The sequence below is a fragment of the Camponotus vicinus genome, unplaced genomic scaffold (assembly GCF_025532165.1).
Source record: "Camponotus vicinus isolate PSW18456_S1 unplaced genomic scaffold, iyCamVici1.0 SCAF_5, whole genome shotgun sequence".
Taxonomy (NCBI): Eukaryota; Metazoa; Arthropoda; class Insecta; order Hymenoptera; family Formicidae; genus Camponotus; species Camponotus vicinus.
The window spans coordinates 18,498,808-18,522,113 of NW_028141977.1; the positions used below are offsets into that span (position 1 = coordinate 18,498,808).

Consider the following 23,306-nt stretch of genomic DNA (forward strand, 5'->3'; position numbering starts at 1 on the left):
TGATTTATTTTGGAACATATCTAATATATTATTAGCATATAATGTTGATTAAAACTAGTATTTGCTTATCTATGAAAAGTACGAATTTAGGTTTTATGTATTTTGTTCTTATTTCTTGTAAAATGCTTTGTGTAGTCACGCAAGATTATTAGATGTATGAAATATTGTTCCAATTCTGCTCGCTATTATTCTAATAACCATGTTTTTTCATCTTGATGAAAAGCGCCTAGAGAAAGCGCTATTATAGAAAAACACACGCATGAAGCACACGATTAATTCTCCAGTCGTGCCATTAATAAACGTCACGGTAATTTCTGAGTTCCGAACTTCCGATGTTAAAGGGATGAAAAATGAGTCCTCAACGTCGATGCGCGCCCTAATGATTGCGAATTAAAAGTCGGAACGAGGCGAGGAAAGACACGAATATGCAATTACGGCTAAAAGTTAATTAAACCTTAACTTAATTTAACTTCCGTCCTTCGAAGAGACCGCGAATGTGCTACTTGGAGCACGCACGGCATCGATTTCCGGCGATAAGATTAACTCTGGAGCATCGTATTGGGATCCGATAGATTCGGAGCAACTTCGATAGAGATCAGTTTTAATTCTCTTTTTTTCCGGGAGTTTATTCGCCAAAGAGGAGACTCGAGAAAATGTTGGAAAAATATTTTACGAAGAGAACGTCCAGCGTTGAAGTTTTCCATCCAAGTTTCTAAAGAGCCAGATGAATTTATTCAATCTCAGTGTGACGTTCTCTCTAGAGTTTAGAGTTCGCTTGTTGGACGAGGTACCTGATGCTGCGGCACGTGCACGTTGTTCCGGGATATATCGTGCGGACAGTTATCGACGAGCACCGACGAAGCCAGGCACGCAGTCGCGGAATTGCCCGGGACCAAAGCACGCCATACCGCGGAAACATTGGATTGCGTAGAGGTGCGCGAGGTGCACTGTGGGATTTTTGTTCCTTTACTTTCGCTCGCCTAAAATATATCTCCATAATTCTCCCGAATATACAGTCTCCGATAGTATATTGTAGTACTTCTAGTACAATAATTCAGTCCAATAAATTTTTATGCGTTTTTTTCAAAAATTGGTGAACCAGTAAAGCAAAATTTATCTCTCTTTATAATCAATAAAATATAATCTTTAAAAATGTCGATAATAATTTATTGCTATTATATAGAGAAATTTTTTTACTTTAACTATTACACAATTTAACAAAAAATTTTTTTTTAATTTAGAAGAAAAATAATACATTTTTATATATAATCCTTTTATCATCCTTTTATATATAATCTTTTTATAATAAATATAATTTCAGTTTCTAAAATATATGCTCGATTATATTACAATTTTTAAGAAATTTAAGAAATTTGATGTACAAAAGATTATATGCAATGACGTTATTGAGAGACAAGATAATTTATAATATAAATCTCCCACGAGTCCAAGGTCGATGATAATAAGATTTGCATCGTATACCGTCGATAATTCGCTAACAAGCGTTATTTACACTTGACATATTGCAAAATACATTCGTTATGTAACGTGTTCGTGATGTATTTGTTCGTTTAAAATATCATATCGAGCCAACTAGTTTACTATTATATATTCCAGAAAAAACAATAGCGGCACAAAATTGCAGATGGGAAGATGGTTTCTTATTACGCAGGTAAAAATATAATTAATACAGATAATTTGAGATTTTATTAAAATTTATTAAATTACATTTTCTTTATTAGATGTTTCTAGATATGGATTATAAATTAGATATATATCGGACACAAAACGTCAGATAAAAAACTAATTGATAGCCATACAAAATTGTACAAAAATATTTGTTCATATTTTGTTACATATTTTATTACATCTCGTTAATTTTATAATATCTGTACACTTTTAATGTTTATAAGATATCTACTCTTTTCTCCAAACGACTTTTGATAGCTACTTTAACCCCTTCGCCTACAATATCGTATGAGACTCGCCCAGGTAGAACATGAAACTCATAATGACATCATTATGACGTCATCATGATTTTATTTATCACTTAAAAGTTACCTAAACAAAAATGATTAAAAAATGAGTTAAAGATGACAAAAAGAATCATAAATTTTTAAGTTCAATAATCGCATTATATAATTTTTAAAAGATGATGTCATAATGATGTCATTATGGGTTTCATGTTCTACCTGGGCGTGGTAAGGAAATCAGGCCAAACATAAGAACCATGGGTCAGGCTCGTGGTTAATTGTCGCCGATGTCTTTCTGTTTCAGTTACGTGTTATTCTTGGCCACATTCGCACGTTCAAATATATTTTCTTAAAAATAGAAGAAATGTGTGCGATTGGCACAAAGAGCGCTCGGCCGAACCGTTAAATGGCTCGACGCGTGACTGACCTTGCTGTTGATTGTGACACGCGCCGTTGGAACTTAAATCGTAAGGCAAGGGGTTAATAAATACGTGCGTCATTAAAATTCAACGGAAGATATTATCACTCTCGTCCACTTTGTCGATAATATTAAATTTAAATGTATGCAATAAGTTTTACAGAGAAGTTGAGAACTGAATTAATACTAATATACATCAGTATCGATACATGTACTCTTTAATAAAAATTTACTTGTGATATTGCGTCTTCCGTGCTACAAACATGGTGCATGAGCGTAGATTCAAAACTAATATTGATATTTCCACTCTCTTTTATTAGAAATATACCCAGCAATCGTACATTTCACGCTTGTCTTACATCACACTCTGTGCAAACCAGCACACGTGTTCGACAACAACGTGAATAATATTATAATAATTCAATAATATAAATTAACATTTTTTACCTAAATCTTTGATTATGACATTAATTTTATCCGTTAAAATAGAGACCTCGGACACAGTACTTTGCCTGGAATTCAAACACTGAGAAGATCAGTCCTGAATGCACGCTGTGCTCATCACGGGGCAACCAGGACTATCCCTCGGCGCAAATTATCCCCGTCTCTTATGGTATCATTATACGCGATTAAGTCCCATTATTACACGAGCGCAATCATTTCTCCCGAGTACGCGACTCGCTACTCGCGAGGTCACTGGACCGGTTCGGTTTAACGAGCGAGATCGCGCAGAAGATGCGACGATAGGTTCCTTCTCTGTCTCCCTCCTTGTTCGTGGCGGTGAGAGCCGGCCCGAGTAAAAACGGTGCTTTCAGTCTCGAAACCGCGGAGCGATCGAAAGCTTAAATTGCGCCGCGATACGGCTTAACGATCTTTGGTCACACTTACTTTCTGTGCCCTTCTACTCGAGCACAACTTGTTTCGCGAAACCATGGACGCGAGCCGGGTGGTAACTTGCTCTCCTCTCCCTCTCTTTTTCTTCTCCTTATCCGACGATGCGACGCGAAATGACGAAGAAATCGGCCGACCGGTCGAGATTAAATCCTTCCGCTGCACCCTGCAATATGCCAGCTTGATAATCAACGTCTTATCGCAAACAATAATGTAGAACATCGTGCCTACGCTGAGAATGATAAGTTGCGAAAAAGAATAGATTATCATTTGTCTCTATTATCATAATGAATATTGAATGTTATGCAGAGTTTGATAAATTTACGAGAAAATAAACTGAAAATCTGATAAATTAATTTAACTAATGATAAATTAATACAATTTAATTAATAATAAATGAATACAATTTAAAGAAATATATTGATTATCTAATTTCATTATTTAATTTCACATATATCCATGTTATTGCATTTCACATATATTCTGATATAATATGTTTATAGTGCTAATAAATCCACTAATGAATAGTACTTAATGTTGACTTAAATTCTTCAATCTAAGATAATTAAATTTTTGAAAGCAATATTGCGCTTTTAATAACATCTCCAGATATTTCGTCGCAAATTCTTCAAATTTAATAAGACTTCAAAGTTAATAAAAATTCTATGAGGCGGATATTACTGTTTTAGGTATAACACATCTCTCTAATTAACTCATCTTTGCTCTAATTTTAGAATCGATCTGAATAATAATATTTTACATCGCATATATTATAACTATGTTCTTTTGAGAAGAAACATTTTCGCTCATAAAAATACAAAAGAAGCTGTTTTTATTATTTACAGAGCGGAAAGAAAGCAACGTCCCACATTTTGGTCTCCTTTCTTTCTTCTGCGAACGTTCCACTTTTTTCCGCTATTCTTTCGTCTATTGTTCGCAAGAATGTACGGTCATCCCCTATCTCGGTCGCGTGAAACAACCCGCCACGAGGCCGTGCCTCCGAATCGCGCGAATTGTTTCCGTCTCAGGATATATGCACGCTCTTGTTTATGATTAATTCATTTATATAATTTCTCACTGTACATTCTTCCGGATGCGCGTGAAAGAGATTATTACGAAAGATAGCAACGTAATCGATGCATCCTGCTCTAATTACACGCGAGCGTAACCCCGTCTTGCGTTCTAGGAAGCGAAGGAGCACGCAGATCTACATGACGGCTCGATGCATCGAATCGCAAACGATTACTCCTTGTTGCATGTGCATTGAAAATTTCAACATGGACAGGACAGTAATTGCCAATAATAAAAATCTCGGAGGGAAACAAACTAACGTTTGTAAACAACGCTTTATTTATTCGACAACGCGGAAAAAAGATACCTCTCACATTCTTTCCAAGAGAAACATCCTCATAAACGGCTATTAACTTTAATATATGTGGTTTTTCCCAACTGATTACTAGCGTGCCTCCCGAATGCAAATTAAAGACGGAAAAACAGCTGTAAATAGGAAACATCGAGAGAAAAGAAGTCGATGATTATATAAATATGTATGATATTCCATTTAAGATTTTATCACGTTTTTTTAATGAGAAATAATTTTTTGAAGATGCGGCGCTTATAGTTGAAGTGATTTTTTTATATGTCATTATCAATTTTTCACGTCGAGATTACTTACTGCAGACGCTGCAGTGTTTCTCGTCGGAACCATCGCCGCATCCGTCCCGGCCGCTGCAGGTTATCGCATCGGAACGACACCTACCATTGTCACACCTGAACGGGCAGAATCTCGCGCTGATCCAGCGATCTCGCGTCCTGCAGGCACCTCTGGGCTCGTCACTGCCGTCCCTACAGGACACCACCGCGTTGCAGAATTCGTACGCCGGCAGGCACTGACCATTGTTGCATCTAAACGAACCTTCGGGACATTCTGCGAACATGGATCGGAGAAATTTCGAGTGTAAATTGAAGCGGAAGGCATCAATGTATAAAATTGTTCATTCCTTTCGAAAGAGAATACGATAATAATTATAATCGCAATGATCATAGTAACTTTATTAAGAGAGAATGCAAAAGTTGAACCAATTTTATGATAAGGATAGATAGACTTAATTTTTTTAAAAAAGATATATTTCTTAAATTATTTATTTCTAAATAAATAAGTTATAATAAAAATTATAATTTTTTATATTGAAAATAGAAAACAATATTCAAGAAAATATCAGCGAAAAAATATTCAATTTCGAGAGCTTTATAATAGAACAGCGATTAATTTGATAACAAATAATAATAAATTTTTTCACTTTTTTAAATAATTTACTACTTGTGTAAATTTATAATTTCAATTTAAAAAATATTAAAAAATGACATAGAAAAAGATTTTTGTTTCCATGTTCTATAATTTTAAAAAAATTTTCCCAAATAGGCTCTTGTTCTTTTCTATGATTTAAAAAAAATGATCATCTCTCTTGAAATTATTCAATATTTAAAAAAAATATCAAACCAATATAGTAAAATTACAAAAATTTCCTAAAAGACAGATGCGAGGATACCGACTTCGCCGATTGTTGCAGCCGATTTCGTCCTCGCCGCGAGGACAATCGCGGTTGCCGTCACACAGCACGGCCCTCGATAGACAGACGTTGCTGTCGTTGCATCTGAACGCTTGCACCGGGCAGCGGTGGCCGGTGCATTCCTCGTCGGAACCGTCGGCGCAATCCTCGTGGCCGTCGCAGACGAAGAACCAGCTGATGCAGCTGCCGGACGATCGGCACTGGAACGTGCCCGGCGCGCAGCCGGTTCGATGCGCGTTGCAACTGCCGTTCGTCGGAAAAGTGCAGTCGCACACGCCGCCGATGCAACGCGACATCGGATCGGCCATACGGCACTCGAGATCGGCGATGCACGGCAGTCCCAGGCTGACGGCCGTCATTATCGTGCTCTCGTGACGATCCGTCTTTATTGGCGCTGAAAGACGGCGGGGGTTGAGCGGAAATTAGATCAAATTACGGTATCACAGATGGAGAACGCGAGCACTTTGATCCGTCAATTTTTAATATTCTCATCTTGGTGTGCGTTAACTTGTGGTATACGTCGCGAAAAAAGATACGTTTCAAAATATAAGAATGTTAAAATCTCTCTTATTTCTTACCAGACGTCGAGGACGTTGTGACATGAGTGGACTCGATGACTTCTGCCTCGATGACGATGCTATCGTCGTCATCGGGGAGCTCGTTCGGCCCGAAACGATCGTTGGTTCCGGGTCTCAATGACGGCCTGGTCACCAGGTTTATCGGTATCAATTGACTGGGAGCTTCCGTTGATAGGAGCATCGATGCGTTTTTCAGCCAGGATATTTGAACGCCTGTTCAGAGGCAATATCGGAGAAAATCTCATCATCTAGAGATTAATGCACGACAATCGCTTATTGTCTTTATCTAATTAACGCATTTTAGGCTGGCATGAGAGAATCCTCAAAAGCGATAATAGGAGGTAATAACACTTTGGTTGTATAATTCGTATTCGGTGTAGACTCCAAGCAAAGCACCAAGTTTTCTTTGTATATTCACGTTCGCAGGGAAGTGCCATTCGTGTTTCGCTAATGATCGCGCTAATTAAGAATGCGCGAATCGCCTCATCTCGTTAATCCGCTCGAGTGCATTCGGGCTGGAAATCGCACACGGTCTCCGCAAATTCCCGTTTCGACCGTGTGCACACGGAAAAGCTGATTACCGGATAAAAGACGCGTGAAACATGGGAAGGGGAAAAGCGAGGGGGAAGCGATGATACAGTCTGATACAATTCCCATACAACGCTCGAGGATTACTCTACGGGAATGCTAAGTGGCTTATGGAGAAGTCAGGTACCAAATGTTTGCTCATTATCCGGTACAAGTTTGCGCACTCGACAGAGTACGAAGTTTAGGACGCAGTTCCAATTCTGCGACAGTCTCGCAGTGCTTTTTTTCTTAAAAAGATAGTGATAGAGTGTTTTTTTGTGCTAGGAATAAATCTCCTGACAAAAGTATTACTTAGAGAGAGATTTATTAATTAATTATATCAAATAAAATATTTATAATTTTATATTTGTATTTCATATAATTAAACAATGTTATATAAGACATAATTAATATATTAATTTACTTGGAAAAGCAAAATATTATATATTGTATTCTTATATTATTTTTGTGAAAAATAAATTTTAAAAATAATATTTTAAAATTTATTTTACTTAAACAAAATAATTTATTTAAGTGATTATTTTCAATAGTTTACATATAAAATAATGTGCTCCCTATGGCCAACAAATAATTTGTAGAATTCAGTCTGATAAAAAAACGACTCTTGATATGGTCAGAAGATTTATTCCTAAGCATGAAAAAAATCTCCAACTTTACTTCCTCGTGCATTTGTAGGTATTAATTTATATAATTATATGCATATATACATATTAACATAGGAATTTATAAAACTGTGAATTTTATATTAATTAATTTGAGTGATCGAATTTCAATTGGAAGACATACATACCTGTATCTTGTTCTCCTTGAGTCTCGCCTTTTTGTGCTTCGGTGCTAGCTTCCTTATCATGCTCGTTTTCGGTGATGTCCTCTATTATCGGTTCCTGGGGGAGAGGCAGGTGTTCCGGAAGCAGCGCGGGTCTCACGAGACTGTCGGGTCGACATACGTCACCTTCGCGGCGCATCGGCGCGGTACATTGGCAGCGACCAAATAAATCCGGAATGAGAAAATCGCAATGCGACTCGGGGTCCCAGAGACGACAGTGAGCGTGCTCGTAACATATCTCGCCGAGTTTCGCCGCTGCAAATTAAATTAGTCTCTCGATTCACGAAACATTTACACGCGAGTCAATTTCACATCTGTTTACCAAACTTCCCCCGAAGCAATGAAACTTTTTATCTCTTGATAGATTCGTGGGATATAATCAAGCTACATTCGTAATTCTCAAGTTGTAACAAATTGTAGTAAAAAAGTTTTGATTAGTAAGTATATAAGAGACACTAATCAGAAATAGTTTGCATTTTCTTAATTATTATAATTTTTTCGTAATTTCCATCATTTCTTTTGTAATTCTCGTAATCTTTGAAATGTTTTCAATCCTAGCAATTTTTGTCTTCTGTTTTATAATTATTTTGTAATTTTTTCTTATTACAAAAAACAAGAACAACTAGAATGTAATTTATAATTCAAGTTTAATTATGTACTGAGAATATTGTGTAATCATTTTATAAATATTAAGTATAAAATATTGTAAATCATTATTTGAATTATATAATGTTGTAATTTACGCGTAAAATTCCGCCCTTCCTCTCTCATATATTTTCGCATATATAATAATAAAGATTGTTAGTGTAAGAAGTCATAGATACCGGAACGGCACAATAACAGTTGCCGATGATCGAAAATGATTCTCGATAAATTAAATGACAGCAGAATATAGATGGTATTTTTTCAGAATATCATTTCCATGACAAACTATCATAACATATGCGCGTTCGATGAGCCGAGGAGAATAAGACTGTATAAATGAGAATTTTCTTCGTGTGATATTATAACTACGCTTCGTCTGGTTATTCATCATCGATCCTTTCACCGATGTACGTTGCTCCACGTCGCTAATGATCCCCTTAATGTCATGCCAAGATAGCTTCCAGCGGTAACCTCGAGGAACTCAAGCGACTAGCTTATGGGTGCCCATCGTATCCGCATTGCGGTGTATTAATATAGCAATTAAGTACAATATGATGTCATTGCTTCGCTATCAATCGTCATGATTAAATCGATTTTTATTTGCAATTTTAATTTACGATTTTAAGTTTGATATCTACAGAAATAAATCGGTCATAATTTAATTAAAATTTCTCTATATCACGAATAAAATATTAACATTTTTTACGCATTTAATTTGATCAATATATTTTTATAAATAAAATAAGGTAAAAAAATGTGACGCATAAAAAAAAGCGCACACACGCGTTTTAATTGATTTTATTTTATATAATTTTGTGATACGTAATCAAACTTTTTACTTTTATAATCTTATTTTAGAATAATAAATTATAAGTATGTTATAAGTTTTACAAGGTGTTAATTATTGTAAAATACACTTACGTCCCAGACAAGTGTGACTGTGAAACTGCAAGTGTCCCTCTTCACATCTGCATACGCCCTCGAGGCAGTCACTGTTCGCCACTTTCAGAGAACATTGTTCCTTCACGAGGCAATCATAGCCCAATAGAGTCGCTGTAAAATTAAAAGAGAGTCGCTGTAAAATTAAAAGAGAGATTTAAACAAGTCTTTAATCTTTTATCTGTAGCATAATAATGATTTTCCTTTTTTTATTAAAAATCATAACAAAAGTTAATAAAAGTTTTATTAAAAATTTTTTTATTAAAAATAATAACAAAAGTTAATAAAAGATCTGTTTTCAAAGATAATTTTTTTTAGCTAGATGCTTCACATTATATACATTTCAAGTAACTGTTCAAGTCATATATGAATTCATCACACAATCCCAGTTTGTAATTTTTTATTTTTACTTTGATATTTCCTGCAAGAACAGACATAAAAGCGAACGTCCTAAGAGCATCTATTTCAGTAAGAATGAGCTATATGGTTGAAGAAGATAAGAGGATACTTTAGCGGGACTTACATTCGAGACATTGAGTGCCATTGTAGCCGGCCAAGAAGGGCTGACACTGGCAATAACCTAAGTGGCATTCGCTATTAGGGATGCCAGCCTCGCAGTCCCGATTTCGGTTGCATTCATCGCCAAGTCGCACACTTGTCGAAGTGGGCGAGGATGAGGTCAGTCTCTACAAGAAAATCGAGAATGAATTGTGCTCTCCCTTCGGATGACCTAGTTTCATAAGTTCTTTAGACAGTAGCGTAACTAGAATTCTTATAGACGACGGACAGACGTAAATAAGTAATTTATTTATTATCTAAATATAGAAAATCGCTATTAATAAAAAAAAACTAATAATAATAAATAATAAATTGTTGAGCATTTTCTATTTAGTTTAGTGAGTATTACAGGTTTGCAAATTTTTTAATACTATACAATTTAAAACACTATAAAAATTAAATAAATTTTAAATATACATATAATACATGTATATATATTTTAAGGGAGAAAAGATCTAATGTAATAATAATTATATAATACAAAAAAATAATTTGATAATAAATTAATTTTTTTTTAATTCTAAAATCCTAATTAAAAATTTCTTTTCTTAATTCTTGAATTTCATATCCTTAATTTCTTTATTACAAAAAAATAAAATAAATTTGAACTTTAATTTCAGCAATTTATTCCTTATACTTAGCTTAATTACTATTATAGCTACGATTCTAAGCTATATTACATGTTTTTCTTCAGGAATGCTTAATGAATACTCAAGAGGATATGTATTTATACTACTTTTTCAAATGTCACAAATACGTCAAGCTGCCACAAAATGTTTAAATCAATTATTTAGCACATCATTAAGTTGATGAATGATACGTTTCGAATCTATCTAACAATGTCATCATATAATAACTTCAGAAATTATCAGATGGTACGATGATCGATTGCGACTAATAGTACGACGATTTCAATATTTTTCTCTTCATTAGAATAGATAATATTTTTATAAAAACCAAAATTTTCTCGTTTTCAATAAACTTTACACACCTTGATGCATCTCGCAATATATTGAGATCAATGAACTTAATTTTTTATACGATATATCATTATTCTCTCTTTTAATCAATCGATTAATCTCACATGAATAATTTGAATATTTAATTATCAAGTTAATGTACATGTGCACACTTTTTCATTTTCTCGGTTAATCCATATATAAAACGAGTGAAGCAAGTTTAATCTGAGAGCAACTAAATTCAATTTGCATATGTTCGATCGAAGATTAATTTTGAATCTGATTAATACATAATACATTAATGATATAAATAAATAATATAAATTATATCTCGTAAAATATATCGATGCTATTTTGGCTTTAAAGTACAAAATTCTTTGCCCTGATTAATCAATCAAGCGCTTAGTATTTCATTGATTAACTTAATAATCCAAATATCCCAAGTAATCCAAAACAGAACTCACGAAATCAATCGTTAATCATTCTCAGAATCAGTCATTGTTAATCGATCAGATTTGTTTCACTCGAGAACGCTAATAGATTGATCGAGTATCAAAGTCGAAACACCTCCTGTGCATCGCGGTTCTTTTCACTAGGTGGGCGCGCTTTACTAAGCGAGTTCTCGTGATCTTCCAGAAGCTGCTTCCGTGCATTGCTATTCTTTCACGCTGAACGTATATTGCTGGGTGGGTGCCCAACGAGTATGCACACAGTTTCATTGCTTTTCTCTCTTTCTCTCTCTCTCTTCTTCTCTACCTAGTCGTTTCCCGGTTTCTCACGATTTGCAAACAATGCCTGTGCATTTTTGCGCATATCCACGAGTCCGGTGCGCTCGGATGAGGCAACATGATTATTTCGTTGGTGCCTTATAAAAATTAATGCATCTTTTCAATATATGTATATAAAATATTGTTAGATCCTTCTCTCTCGACGATTAAAATTTTATCATCTATTTATTACGAAATTTAATCTGGACATTTGAATCTGGACATTTAACCTGGATATTTCTAAAGAAAAATTAATTTTAAAATTAGATCGGAAATTTACATAAAGTAAACCATCTCAAGAATTTTTGAAATATTCAAATTCACCTATTTTTATATTAAGAATATGAATCTGATTTATACATAACTTTTGGGATCTTTTCTTATCTTCGAATGAAAAAGTCTCGATTAAGATAAGATTTTTCCCCTCTCATACATTTTCATAAGATTTACATATAATCTCTTTCATCTAATGATACATAATTAAAAGATCGTGCTCTCTTTTCTTGCTCTCTTCCACGACGTTTCTTTTTGCGGGAACGCGGAAATACACGGGCGCTGCGAGGAACGTAGCGCATCGCTTAAATCGCCCAGTCGACCCTAGTCTAGTCGTACCCACGACTAGAAATGTGTGGAAGTGGAAGTGGAAATGGAAATCGCTCGCGCGGCAGATTCGCGGCTGCACGCTTTAAGCACCGCAAGGTGACACGACATCCGTTGCGCGCGTATGCACCGTTAGCGCACCGTGCATCTCGGCTCGCGCAATTTTATTTCGAGGAGAATCGTCTGCGAATCTCGCACCAACGGTAGAGACTTGAGCAAATAACGCGCGCGAGGACGTTGAAGCGCGAAATCGTCCACTTTATGAAGCGACGACTGATGCATCTCTGATGTATCGAGATATCCGAGACTTTTATCGCTCGTCCAGAAGATACGCATCCTGTTCTAAAAGGAGAGAAAAAATCGCGCCAAGAGCTCTTTAACTACTCGCATTTTTCTAAACTATTGTGTTCCACCGATCTCGCTTGAATCGTTGGTCTTTCCTCCCGTTTTATTGCTTTTCTTACAAGTGGAAACGTAAAGTACGAGAGAAAACGTATCTCCTGGGATTTTCCAGGAGTAGAGATGCTATTTCTTTGAAAAAGATAGAGAAATAATTGTACATAAATTATCTGAATAAAATATGAAGCGAAAAATTACGTTAATGCGTTTCTTCTTATCTATTTACATTTTCAATGAAATATACATATATGTATATAGTATGTACATTTATACATTTTAAAGCTTATTACTCTATTATATTGATCAATTTTAATTTTATTATATATAAATACAAATATTAAGAATTTCTTAAATAAATCCTTTAAAAGAAACGTCTTTATTTATATAGACATGCAAATCTGTGTATACGTAATAAATATCAAATTTTCTATTTTTCTTCAAGAAACGATTATAAGCACGATTTTAATAAACGACGACGATAAATTTTTTACTATCATTAAGATTTTCATGCGGTCTTGGATATTTAATTTTCACGTAAATGTCGTACAATAAATTCCCAAAAATATCACGATTCGATTTATTACGTTCTCGCAAGTAAAACTTTTACGTCTCCTTGTCCTACATGTGACAGGATTTATTATTTTCTAATCAAACTATAAAGCGATCGATCGGACGCGTCTGCGCATAACCGGAATATACGTTTCTGAGATGCGTCTCGTGTGCAGCCGTGAAGCAAAATTACCGTATACTCTGAATCACGTCTTACATTTGGCGACGATAATCCGTAAACGCTCGGAACCGCAGACTCTCGCGTCGAGCGGACGCATTCGTACGTTGATGAATAATAGATGAGTTTTCTTGAATGGACGCGTCATTTCACGGTGTCGACGATGCTTAAAGTGCCTTTAGGAAAAATCTAAGCAAAGGCATGTCTGCATCACGCTTGATTTTCCCAGGGCGCGTGCGTGCCATTATTAATTAATCTCCGAGGAATGTTGTCTGTTATCTATATTAATTCCTTAAAAAAAAAATGCAAAATACACATGTACATTTCATTCTTTCCTGGCAAAATCTTCGTTACACAGTTTGCGTAGTCACGCATATGCGGAATATATTGCAGAAAGAAAATTAATCCGCCACTCTCGAGAGGGAGAGGCTTAATCGGGTGTTGCACGCAACGTGGAAACGCAGCGCACGAGACCAGCGCGCGCAAAACTGCGCTGCAATCTCGTAGAGGGACGGCAGGATGGAATTTTATATTCATCGCGAGCCTCCCGCCGGCTCTTAATTACGTCTAACGAGCCGAGCCAATTTAAACGCTGGATAGAATAACCGCGCTCGATCGTGCTACGAGAAGAAGCGCGTCGAGGACGTCGGCTCTTCCTGCGCGGAAATTCCGCTCGCGCTTTTATTACGGCTTCGAAGGATGACGGAACGTGAGCATATACGTTTGGGCAAAACGTATATATGTCCCAGAAATAATCTAAGCAATCAAGATAGATAAAAATTACGTAAAACGAGCATTTAACATTAATCGCACTTTCAATTACGATGGAAAGTAAATGTACAAAATTGCAATTATCTTTCATTTTGTACAGATAGATAAAAATATATTTGTTTTATTTATTTTGTTTTTCAAATAAAAGTTTAATTCTCTTTCAAGTTTAAAATTAAAGGATGAAAATATAATTATATATTATTTAATTTTTACTAAATTTAGAAAAAAGACGTCTTTTCTCTTTAAAAGCAAAGATAGATTTATGTCTGCAATTTTTATGAAACAGAGTATTACAGATGCCGTAATGATTTCGCAATTTTCTCATGAGTCTCCCTGCAACGATAGTTAAATCGTAGTTCAGTTATAATTGCAGATATAATTGCATGGATGTTCCAATAGGAAATGGGAACTGAGTCTGTATGCTTCCTTCCGAACGTAATTCCCTTCAACAGAGAGTGAGCGTGAGAAGAGTAAACTGTTTAATCGCCACATGCAGCTTGCATATAAATATAATATATGATATTTATTATATATTCCATTAAATATTCAATAAGATTATAATAATAAATGATATTCTACATGTAAAAATATTTGTGCTTTAAAATTTAGACAGAATTAGAGAAATTATCAGATTGTTGCAACAATTGCAGAAGAAATTTATTCTACAGTATTTTTTTCTACATCTCTTCTTAAATAAATGATTACATATTTAGAAAAATATTCTCATATCTCTTCTCAAGAGAGAATTATATTATTAAAAAATTTACGTAAAACATATTAATTTAGCGTTATTTAATTTATAGAGAAAAAAATCTTGAAACAAATAAAAGATGCTATGTAATACATTTATACTATGTTTTTATATTATATTTTATAAAATACGTTTAATATATGTTATTATAAGCGCATTATGCAGTACCAATAATATTATTATTTGTCTAATGAAGAGAATCTAATCAAGAAAAACATATAATATAAAAACATAATATAAATGTATTATATAGTATTTTTTATTTTTTTCAAGATTTCTTTTCTCTATGAATTAAATAACGCTAAATTAATATGTTTTATGTAAATTTTTCAATGATATAAGATGATTAGTAATTATTTTATAATTGTCATATATTACTCGGAATAATTTTATAAAACCTGTTAAAATTCAACATCAGTTCAACTATCCAAAAATAATTTAATATTGTTCCCATCTCTCTCTCTCTCTCTCTCTCTCTCTCTCTTTCTCTCTCTCTTTCTCTTCTTTCTTTTTCTTTTCAGTTGATATTTTAATAAATAGAATAACCGTAATGTTTGTTTTTATATGAAACGGGCAAAATGTGATGTTTACATTTTCATTCATATATAAGATGATTTAAATATCTCCTTTGTTTGTTTTCATATAATAGACACGTATTGGTAAGAAACAAAACATAGGTAGTAGTAAGTGTCAACACAGTAGTCAGTCGTCGATGAGCAAACATAGAAACACAAGTATATTTCCATAGTCTCATGTAAGTAAATTTCTAAAATGGAAGAGAGATCTAAAATAAGAGGTGCGTTATTGGAAAAGATATCTTGATTAAAATTATTTAATCGTTAAACGTTCTCATTTGCTGGTATTATCGCATGTGTTTTCCCTCTAATAACATACAATTAAGCCCGCGTTTTTTGTTAATCACATACAAATGATTTTATATAATTAACAATGTAATAGTAATAACAAGGAATTGCAATATTTCATATTAATCGCTATCATCAAGATACGCTTGATATTCTCCATCGAAGCAGATTGTTACAATTGCTTATTTCTCCGCGATCGCATTGTTGCGGTATGCACGCAAATGCGCGCACACACACACATACAAGCACAATCTCGTGTACATGGAGTATATCTTCTCTTGTGTGGTTACTTTGCGTGTGGTCTACATTATATTCGAATAATTTTCTCCGTGAAACGATCGTAAACGCGTGTAAGTATAAGAGAGAAACGCGTTGATAAAAAAACGCGAATAATAAAGGAAGTCGTTAATAGAAAAAAAATACGAGAAATGTTTTCTCCCTCAAAGAGGAAGCGAGTGTAAAAGTTGATGATATCCTTCTAAGTTAAAATGCAATACTGACATCATTCCATCGAACAGTTTATTATATTTTTGTACTTCGTGTATAAAAATTGAGAAATAATTGTTATATATAATCTATCTATAATAATATTTTCATAAAATTTCGATAAAAGAAAAATATATATATTTTTACAATTTTAATAATTTAAGTAAAAATAAAAGTAAATAAAATATTAATTCTTTTTTAAAATTAAAGTTGATGACTATAAATAAACTAATAACAAAAATAAGTACAAAATAAGTACTTATTTATAGATTTATAGATTTATAGATTTATTATAGATTCGCTTAATCTGTTCTCATCGCATAAATTATTCCGTTTCGATTTCTCAAAAGAGATCAAAAAACATTCGTGTATAAGATCGAAATCTGCATTCACAATTCGATTTCGCAACATCTTTTTGCAAGGAAGAAGATCGATCGCTTGAGCCTCGATGGGCGAGATCTCGTACGATCGTAAACAGCCGCGGGGTATATCACGAGCGATAATTTATGAATCGATCGAATACGGCGAGGTAGCGAGGGATCGAGCGAAATAATCCGGCGCGATATCGTTAGTTATCGTTGTGCACGGTTACGTTACGTTACGTTACGCGACGCTGTAAATTCTGTCGCAGCTGCACGCGCGACACGTCGCACGCGATACATCGTATCGAGAGGGATACGTACAATGTACTATGTACATACTCGTACGTCCCGAGTGATAGGATTTACGAGCACGTGTTACAAACTCTGTCACGCTGACGATTTCACGGTCGGCAACGCGCGAAATAATTTTCACGTCTCGAGGCCTCCGCACGCGATAACGTTTTATTCCGCATGTAAACGTCGCGATGACCGCAATGTTTCGCACGCGGAATTGGAATCGATCGATTATCATCGTTCCATTTAATAAAAGCTTTGTCCCAGCTTTCACCCACACAATTTTTCTATTTGAGATCGATCTTTCGTGCGCAAGAACCGTCACATCATTATTATGTCTTTTTATTATTCCGTTTGAAATATTCTGCATATCTTGATGTCTTACTAGTCTTACTACTGTCTAATAAAAGTTTAGTAAACGTAAAATATAAAATATATTTTTTGACACTTTTAATGCATTTGTTGAATTTAAAGAAATGTAAAGTTTTTTTCGTAGAATTAAACTTGAATTTCAAGATTTTCGAGATTAGTAACTCATATTATTTTATAAACATTCAGAATAATAAAGAATTTTAAGGTATTATTTTTAATATGTATATTTTAATATACATTTTTGAAAATAATGCAGTTATAAAAATAGAAATTTTCCAGAAGAGAATAACATCATTCTTATAATCATTTCTCAATATTCAATACGATTTTCTCACAACTGCATACTAGTATCATAATTTTAAAAAACTTGAGATTGAAGTTATGTAAAAAAAGCAATTTCAAGAAATAATAATTTACTACGCTATATCTCCTATAATACATGTGATGTGTTTTTCTTAGGGAAATTGTATTTTATTCTTTTTCAACACGTTATGCCATATTTGTAGTAAAGTATGTTGAATAATCTTTAATGCAACTTGAATCTTAAATTTCTGAGAACTGCGATGCGATGGAAATGGAATTGTATTTAAAAAAATTTACGATTATAAAAAGTTTACGAGAAATAATTAGAATCGATCAATTACTAGGATTATTCAGGATATGGAAAAAACATTATTATTTTTATCGAACTGTGTAACAGATATTTTCCTAAAACGAATAGCGTGAGATATTTGTACACAAAGCGTATCGATTATCGATTTCGGATAACTGTGGCCCGCGACAACGTTAATTTTCCAACGTGACGCGCATCTATCAATTTAGCGGCCATTAGTGCGCTCTCGTCGCAGATCGCGTCGAAAAATCGAATCGTTGCCGCGAGAGTAATTGCTGAGCATTAATTATTACAAGGTATCACGATATTTTTTGCATAAAAATATCGAACCGGTCATAATTATCCTAGGAGATATCGATATACATGTATATTCTCACATAGTATATCAGGAACTCGAACATTTTCCGGTCATCTGCTTTCGACTCACGGGAATTGCGCCCTATATATACGAATTATATGCAGAGTAAAACGAAGGACGTGATGGAAAGAGCAGACTCGCGCGCTTGGGAAAAACCCGTCAGCAAGAAAAACCGCAAAAATTTACGAGAGCGAGCAACTCCCGATACTCTTAGTAGTTGCTGCTCGCACATCTGCAATCTTTTCGAAACGAACGTTAATCTTCTTGTACTAATCATTCACATTCCTGTCAATACTTTCCGCATGCAAATCATACTGTATGTTTCTCTTATTAAATACATGTTTATCTCTGTGAAAATTATTCTCCATTTGTACAGGATGTTTTGAGATCTGTATCAGAATAAAATCTTACCACATATTCTTCATCTTAGGATTTTTCATCATTTGATTGATCTTTTAGAAGTGACTTATATTCTGTCACAAAAATAAAACAAAAGGCTAAGAATAATTTCCGAATTATAAACAAGTGAAAATGCGCAACTTTTTGCAAATTTAATCTCTATTGGAAATAATTTTCATTTCAATGAAATTTTAATCTCTTAATGTCAAAAACATAGATTTGGTGTAGAAAGAGTAGCCTTCGCTGAGAAAATGATTTGATTTCATGTTCGTCGATAAATTTTATGGATAAAGTTTCTAAAAAACTATATCTTACTTGTTTACACTTTCTACGTAGACATTTTCTCGAACATCCTCTACGAGCATATCCGACATTAATCTCGTGAAATCGCTATCTCTCGAACGCGGAATGAAGTCGCTCCCAATAACGAAGATGCCGCGACAGCAAGAAAGACTCGAAAGGCGAAGGTATACGCTGCATAATGTTGGAAAAAGGAAGGACACGAGCTGTATCGACACTGCAGATGGGATTGCAACTACAGCCGCATACAAACCTGCTATGGGAGGAAGGGACGGGTTCTGTTTCCCTGCAAATTGGCCTCCGTGGTCGTCGTGGCTGATCTATTTTCCTCGACCTCGTCCACGAAAACAATAGATTTCTTCTTGTTAGTGCGAGCGGGAAACTAATGAAACTCGAGTTCAACGAGCACGAGGTCGGAGAAGCATCACAAAATAATTTTGTTCAATAAGAAGTCGAGAATGCGATATGGAAACGATTGTATTTCTGACAATGAGATCTTTGATTCTGAATTGCAAGGTAAAGGTCATATGTTGTTATAAAATGTGTATTCATACGTTGTTATAATATGTTATATGCTCTTTAGCAAGGTATGTAATATATCATGCTATAGAGAATTTAAATCAGATTATGACTAATTTCGATATCAATTATGACATAGAATTTTATTTGTAAGTTTCGAAAAGTATATTTTTTTAGTAAATATAACGTGTTATAATATTTAAATCAAATTGTAATTAATTTTGGTATAAAAGCATTAGCATAAAATTTCATTTGTAAATTTTTCCTAAACGAGAAGGAAAGTCAAAGTACATTCTGATCTTTACGTGATAATTTCGTTCACACACATTACGTGTTTTATTTATTTAGGATACGAGAGGCACAGTACCTTTTAACGTCTGTTTGCTCGAATATACTATAGTACTGTGCAAAATAATATAGCCGAAAATTATTCAAGTCTTATAAAGTCACTATTTTTGTCGCTTCTCAGAGACACACCCTTTTTCCAAAATTTGTTTCTCTTCCGTTTTTCCTTCAAAAGACTGGCGCTATACATTTGGTGTATTTTAAACAAGAATACACAATTGAAAAGATAGACCCTCGTTGGAAGCAATTGCCTTTGAACTTTTCTTCACGATGCGGAAAAACGGAATTGATCGTGCTCTTTCATCGGTTAAATTTCGTCGAGTCACGCACGAACGCTTCTCTTTCCTTCTCCGTCCCTCACGATTCAATAAAAGAACGGCTAATGTTTAATTCAATATTCCACACGGCACACCGAATCGCAAATGAATCGCATATGCACACGTTGCATTAATAGAAATATAAAATAATATATTGGAGGCGCCTGATCGAAAAGCATAAAATTCGTTGCCATTTATATGTTAATTGAAAACTAATGTTTCAATTTTTTTCGCTTTTTTAAAAGCCATTTGTCTAAAAAAGAAACACCATAGTAAAACTGCGATATTCCGATAAGCAACAGCTTTTAATAAATAATTATGGACGTAAATTTTCCTTTTAAATCTTCAGTTAAGAGATTTAGATTCTAAAAATGTACCTTTTCTATAAAATAATAAAATTATAATCTAAAATTTATAAAAAATAGACGATATAGCATATTGTTTGCCTTTACAAAAAGTCATAAAAATTTAGATTACAATTTTATTATTATATAGAAAAGGTATCAAAGATCGAGTCGTTCGAAACAAATTCCTGGAGATTTTTTCAATTTGTCCATTTCTCGCGGGAAAAGCATGCGATATATAAAAGGGCGTGACACTTTAACGCGAGAGATAATCGCGGCTTTATGACGCCATACGCGGCCATCAATACGCGCGATATTTTATGGCGGTCGTTAAGGGGGTTTAAGCATTTAGACGACGCTACGTTTCGCTTTTAGCCGCGCGCGTTTAAGGTAAAATATTTACTTCTCGTCCGAGGAGGGAGGTTCAAGCGCGATAATCCAGCGGGGGATTATGCCACGGTCCGGAATGCATTCCTCTTTAACGCCACTCGCATATTCAACGAATGACACCTCGACGACGTCAGCCGTTGGACGAAGTCAGAGTCCAACGACCTGGACGACGATGGTCGGGCGGAAGAATTATCGTGATTCTCTTACGCAGAAGATGACGCCGATAAAATTAATGTTCTGCCGGAAGATGCGACTTCGTGCCGACAAGCTCCTAAAATTATACAATTGACGGTCGACATTTCTAGTCGAGCTTCCTAGAAAAAGAATTTTATCCTTCGACAGTATAGACATTGATAGAATTTTAATTTGAGGCTGCCCGAGAGGCATGACCTTGACTCGGTGAAGGGTAGAGCTACCGGTAGCGTGAAAAGGACTTCCACCTGTGTGTGTTTATTACGTGGGTTGTGTATTAATAAGAATCTACAACGGTTCGGTACACGGCCCACGCGTGAATGAATATGTACAAGAATGATAATGATGATTCGTTTAAGCTGTCGATCACTGTAAACGGGAAATAATTATTTCGCGCACCAGCAAAAAGAGAATAATACGTCGCGTAGAAAATATATAAATAGAAAGATATATTGAAACAGGTTTGAGAACTGTGAGAGTAGTTAAAAAATGTGTAAAGTTAAACTTCCGAATATAATTTTTTCCAAGAGCAAAACTGACCTTTCTTTAACATTGCAATTTAATCGTTTCATTTATTCAAACTTTGGCTCAAAGAAAATATTGCACGTGACATTACGTGCGATAATTTAAGATACACTTGTGTAATATAAATTTCCATTGATATAAGAGATTAATATTAATACTAGATTTATGAAATTAATTTGACGAGCAAAATTACAGAAACCATTACTATTATTTCCTAGCAATTTTTGCTGACTTTTATTAATGTTGGATATATGTATATTCGTATTATCCCATTAATAAAAGTCAGCAAAAATTGCTAGGAAATAATAGTAATAGTTTCTGTAATTTTCTCGTGAATCTAATGTTAATAATATAATAAGTATTTTAATCAATTTCATATATATAATAATTAAATTTTTTGTCCTTGAGACCTTCGTGACATTTACTGATCGTATGTCGATTATGCCTTCTCCGTGACTAACATTAATTATCTCGAAATGGGATTCACGCAAAGAGATTATAGCGTCACATTACACACGAGATATACATCTATATTAAAACCATCGTGCTCGCCATGCGAGTCGTATCCACATGTCAAAGGCAAGTCGCCCACGCTTCGGCGCTCGCTCTTGTTTATATCACGAGGAAGGACCCGCGCTAAAATCCAAGAGGGGACACTCTCGTGGAATGATTTATTACGAAGCGATTCAGACTCACCAGGCAATTCATCATCGTGCACAGGACGAGGATCGTCCCACGACTTCCGCGCATTATTTCCGCTTTGCTGGCCACGCGGCCTCCTCCGTCGAGTCGATTTCCTGCTTCACCTGCGTCCGTATATATATATTGACCGTATATGTATGTATGTATCACAGCGCGCGCCGATGTAACAAGCGCGATCGTTAGCGTTGCGCGTCGGGGGTTGCGTGACGACGGCACGAAGAGGATGTAAACGAGCTGCGGCGAACGCCTCCTCCGCGGTGCGTCTACGCGTACGTGAGGATGACTGAAACAAGACTGAAACGGACCCCCGGCGGCCTGGCTTTCGGCGCGGGAGCTGGAACGGAGCAAAAGCGACTCGTGGGGCCCCCACCTTCTCTTCGCCACGGTCTTGGACTCCCCGTCATGTTTTCTTCTTCTTCTTCTTCTTCTTCTTCTTTGATTCTCTTTCTTCAATCGAGCGAAGAAGCTGTTGCCAGAGCAATCCTTTAGAGTCACGTGGCGATAGATACTTTGTTCTGACATATTTTTCAAGTAATTCGCATAGAGATATTTAAATGAATAGTTTACTTACAGATTTAATTTGATCAGTTTTTGCACAATTTTCTTCAGCTTTCTTACCTCTCCATCTTTCTTTCTTTCTGTTTCTTTAAAGTTTCATCAGCTGTCAATAGGGTAGCGTTTATCAGCCTCTTGAATGACAAATTTTTTAAATATTCTAATTATTAAATTAAACTATATAAATATTTCTTTTATAATTTAACATCTGAAAATATAATTAAAATTATAATTATATAATTTTATAATAAATCTGGAAATATATGTAGTTTATTGCGTCAAAAATTTGTTCTTTTTCTAGACTATTTCTTCTTTGATTTTTCTCAATCTATTTTTCCTTCTTCGCAGTCTATTTTTTGCATTGTGACAAACAGACCAACACAATCTCCTGTATCTTCTTTTTAATTATA

At 34.8% G+C, this 23,306-nt stretch overlaps 1 protein-coding gene across 2 annotated transcripts; it reads right to left on the reverse strand.

Annotated features, from left to right (window-relative positions):
- Positions 1 to 1,688: 1,688 nt before the first annotated feature.
- Impe1 (Ecdysone-inducible gene E1) lies at positions 1,689 to 22,515 on the reverse strand. 2 transcript variants are annotated; one of them, XM_083099649.1, is made up of 8 exons: positions 22,336 to 22,515; positions 9,952 to 10,114; positions 9,411 to 9,542; positions 7,809 to 8,099; positions 6,431 to 6,643; positions 5,836 to 6,246; positions 4,958 to 5,209; positions 1,689 to 3,448 (listed from the first exon to the last, which is right to left on the reverse strand). In XM_083099649.1, exons 1-8 carry the CDS (start codon positions 22,387 to 22,389, stop codon positions 3,429 to 3,431), a joined length of 1,536 nt encoding a protein of 511 aa, XP_082955775.1. In that variant the 5' UTR covers positions 22,390 to 22,515; the 3' UTR covers positions 1,689 to 3,428. The 2 variants fall into 2 exon arrangements, with proteins under 2 accessions (XP_082955775.1, XP_082955776.1); XM_083099650.1 differs by lacking the exon at positions 1,689 to 3,448 and having other exon boundaries at positions 5,122 to 5,209; positions 5,800 to 6,246.
- Between the last annotated feature and the right edge of the window lie 791 nt (positions 22,516 to 23,306).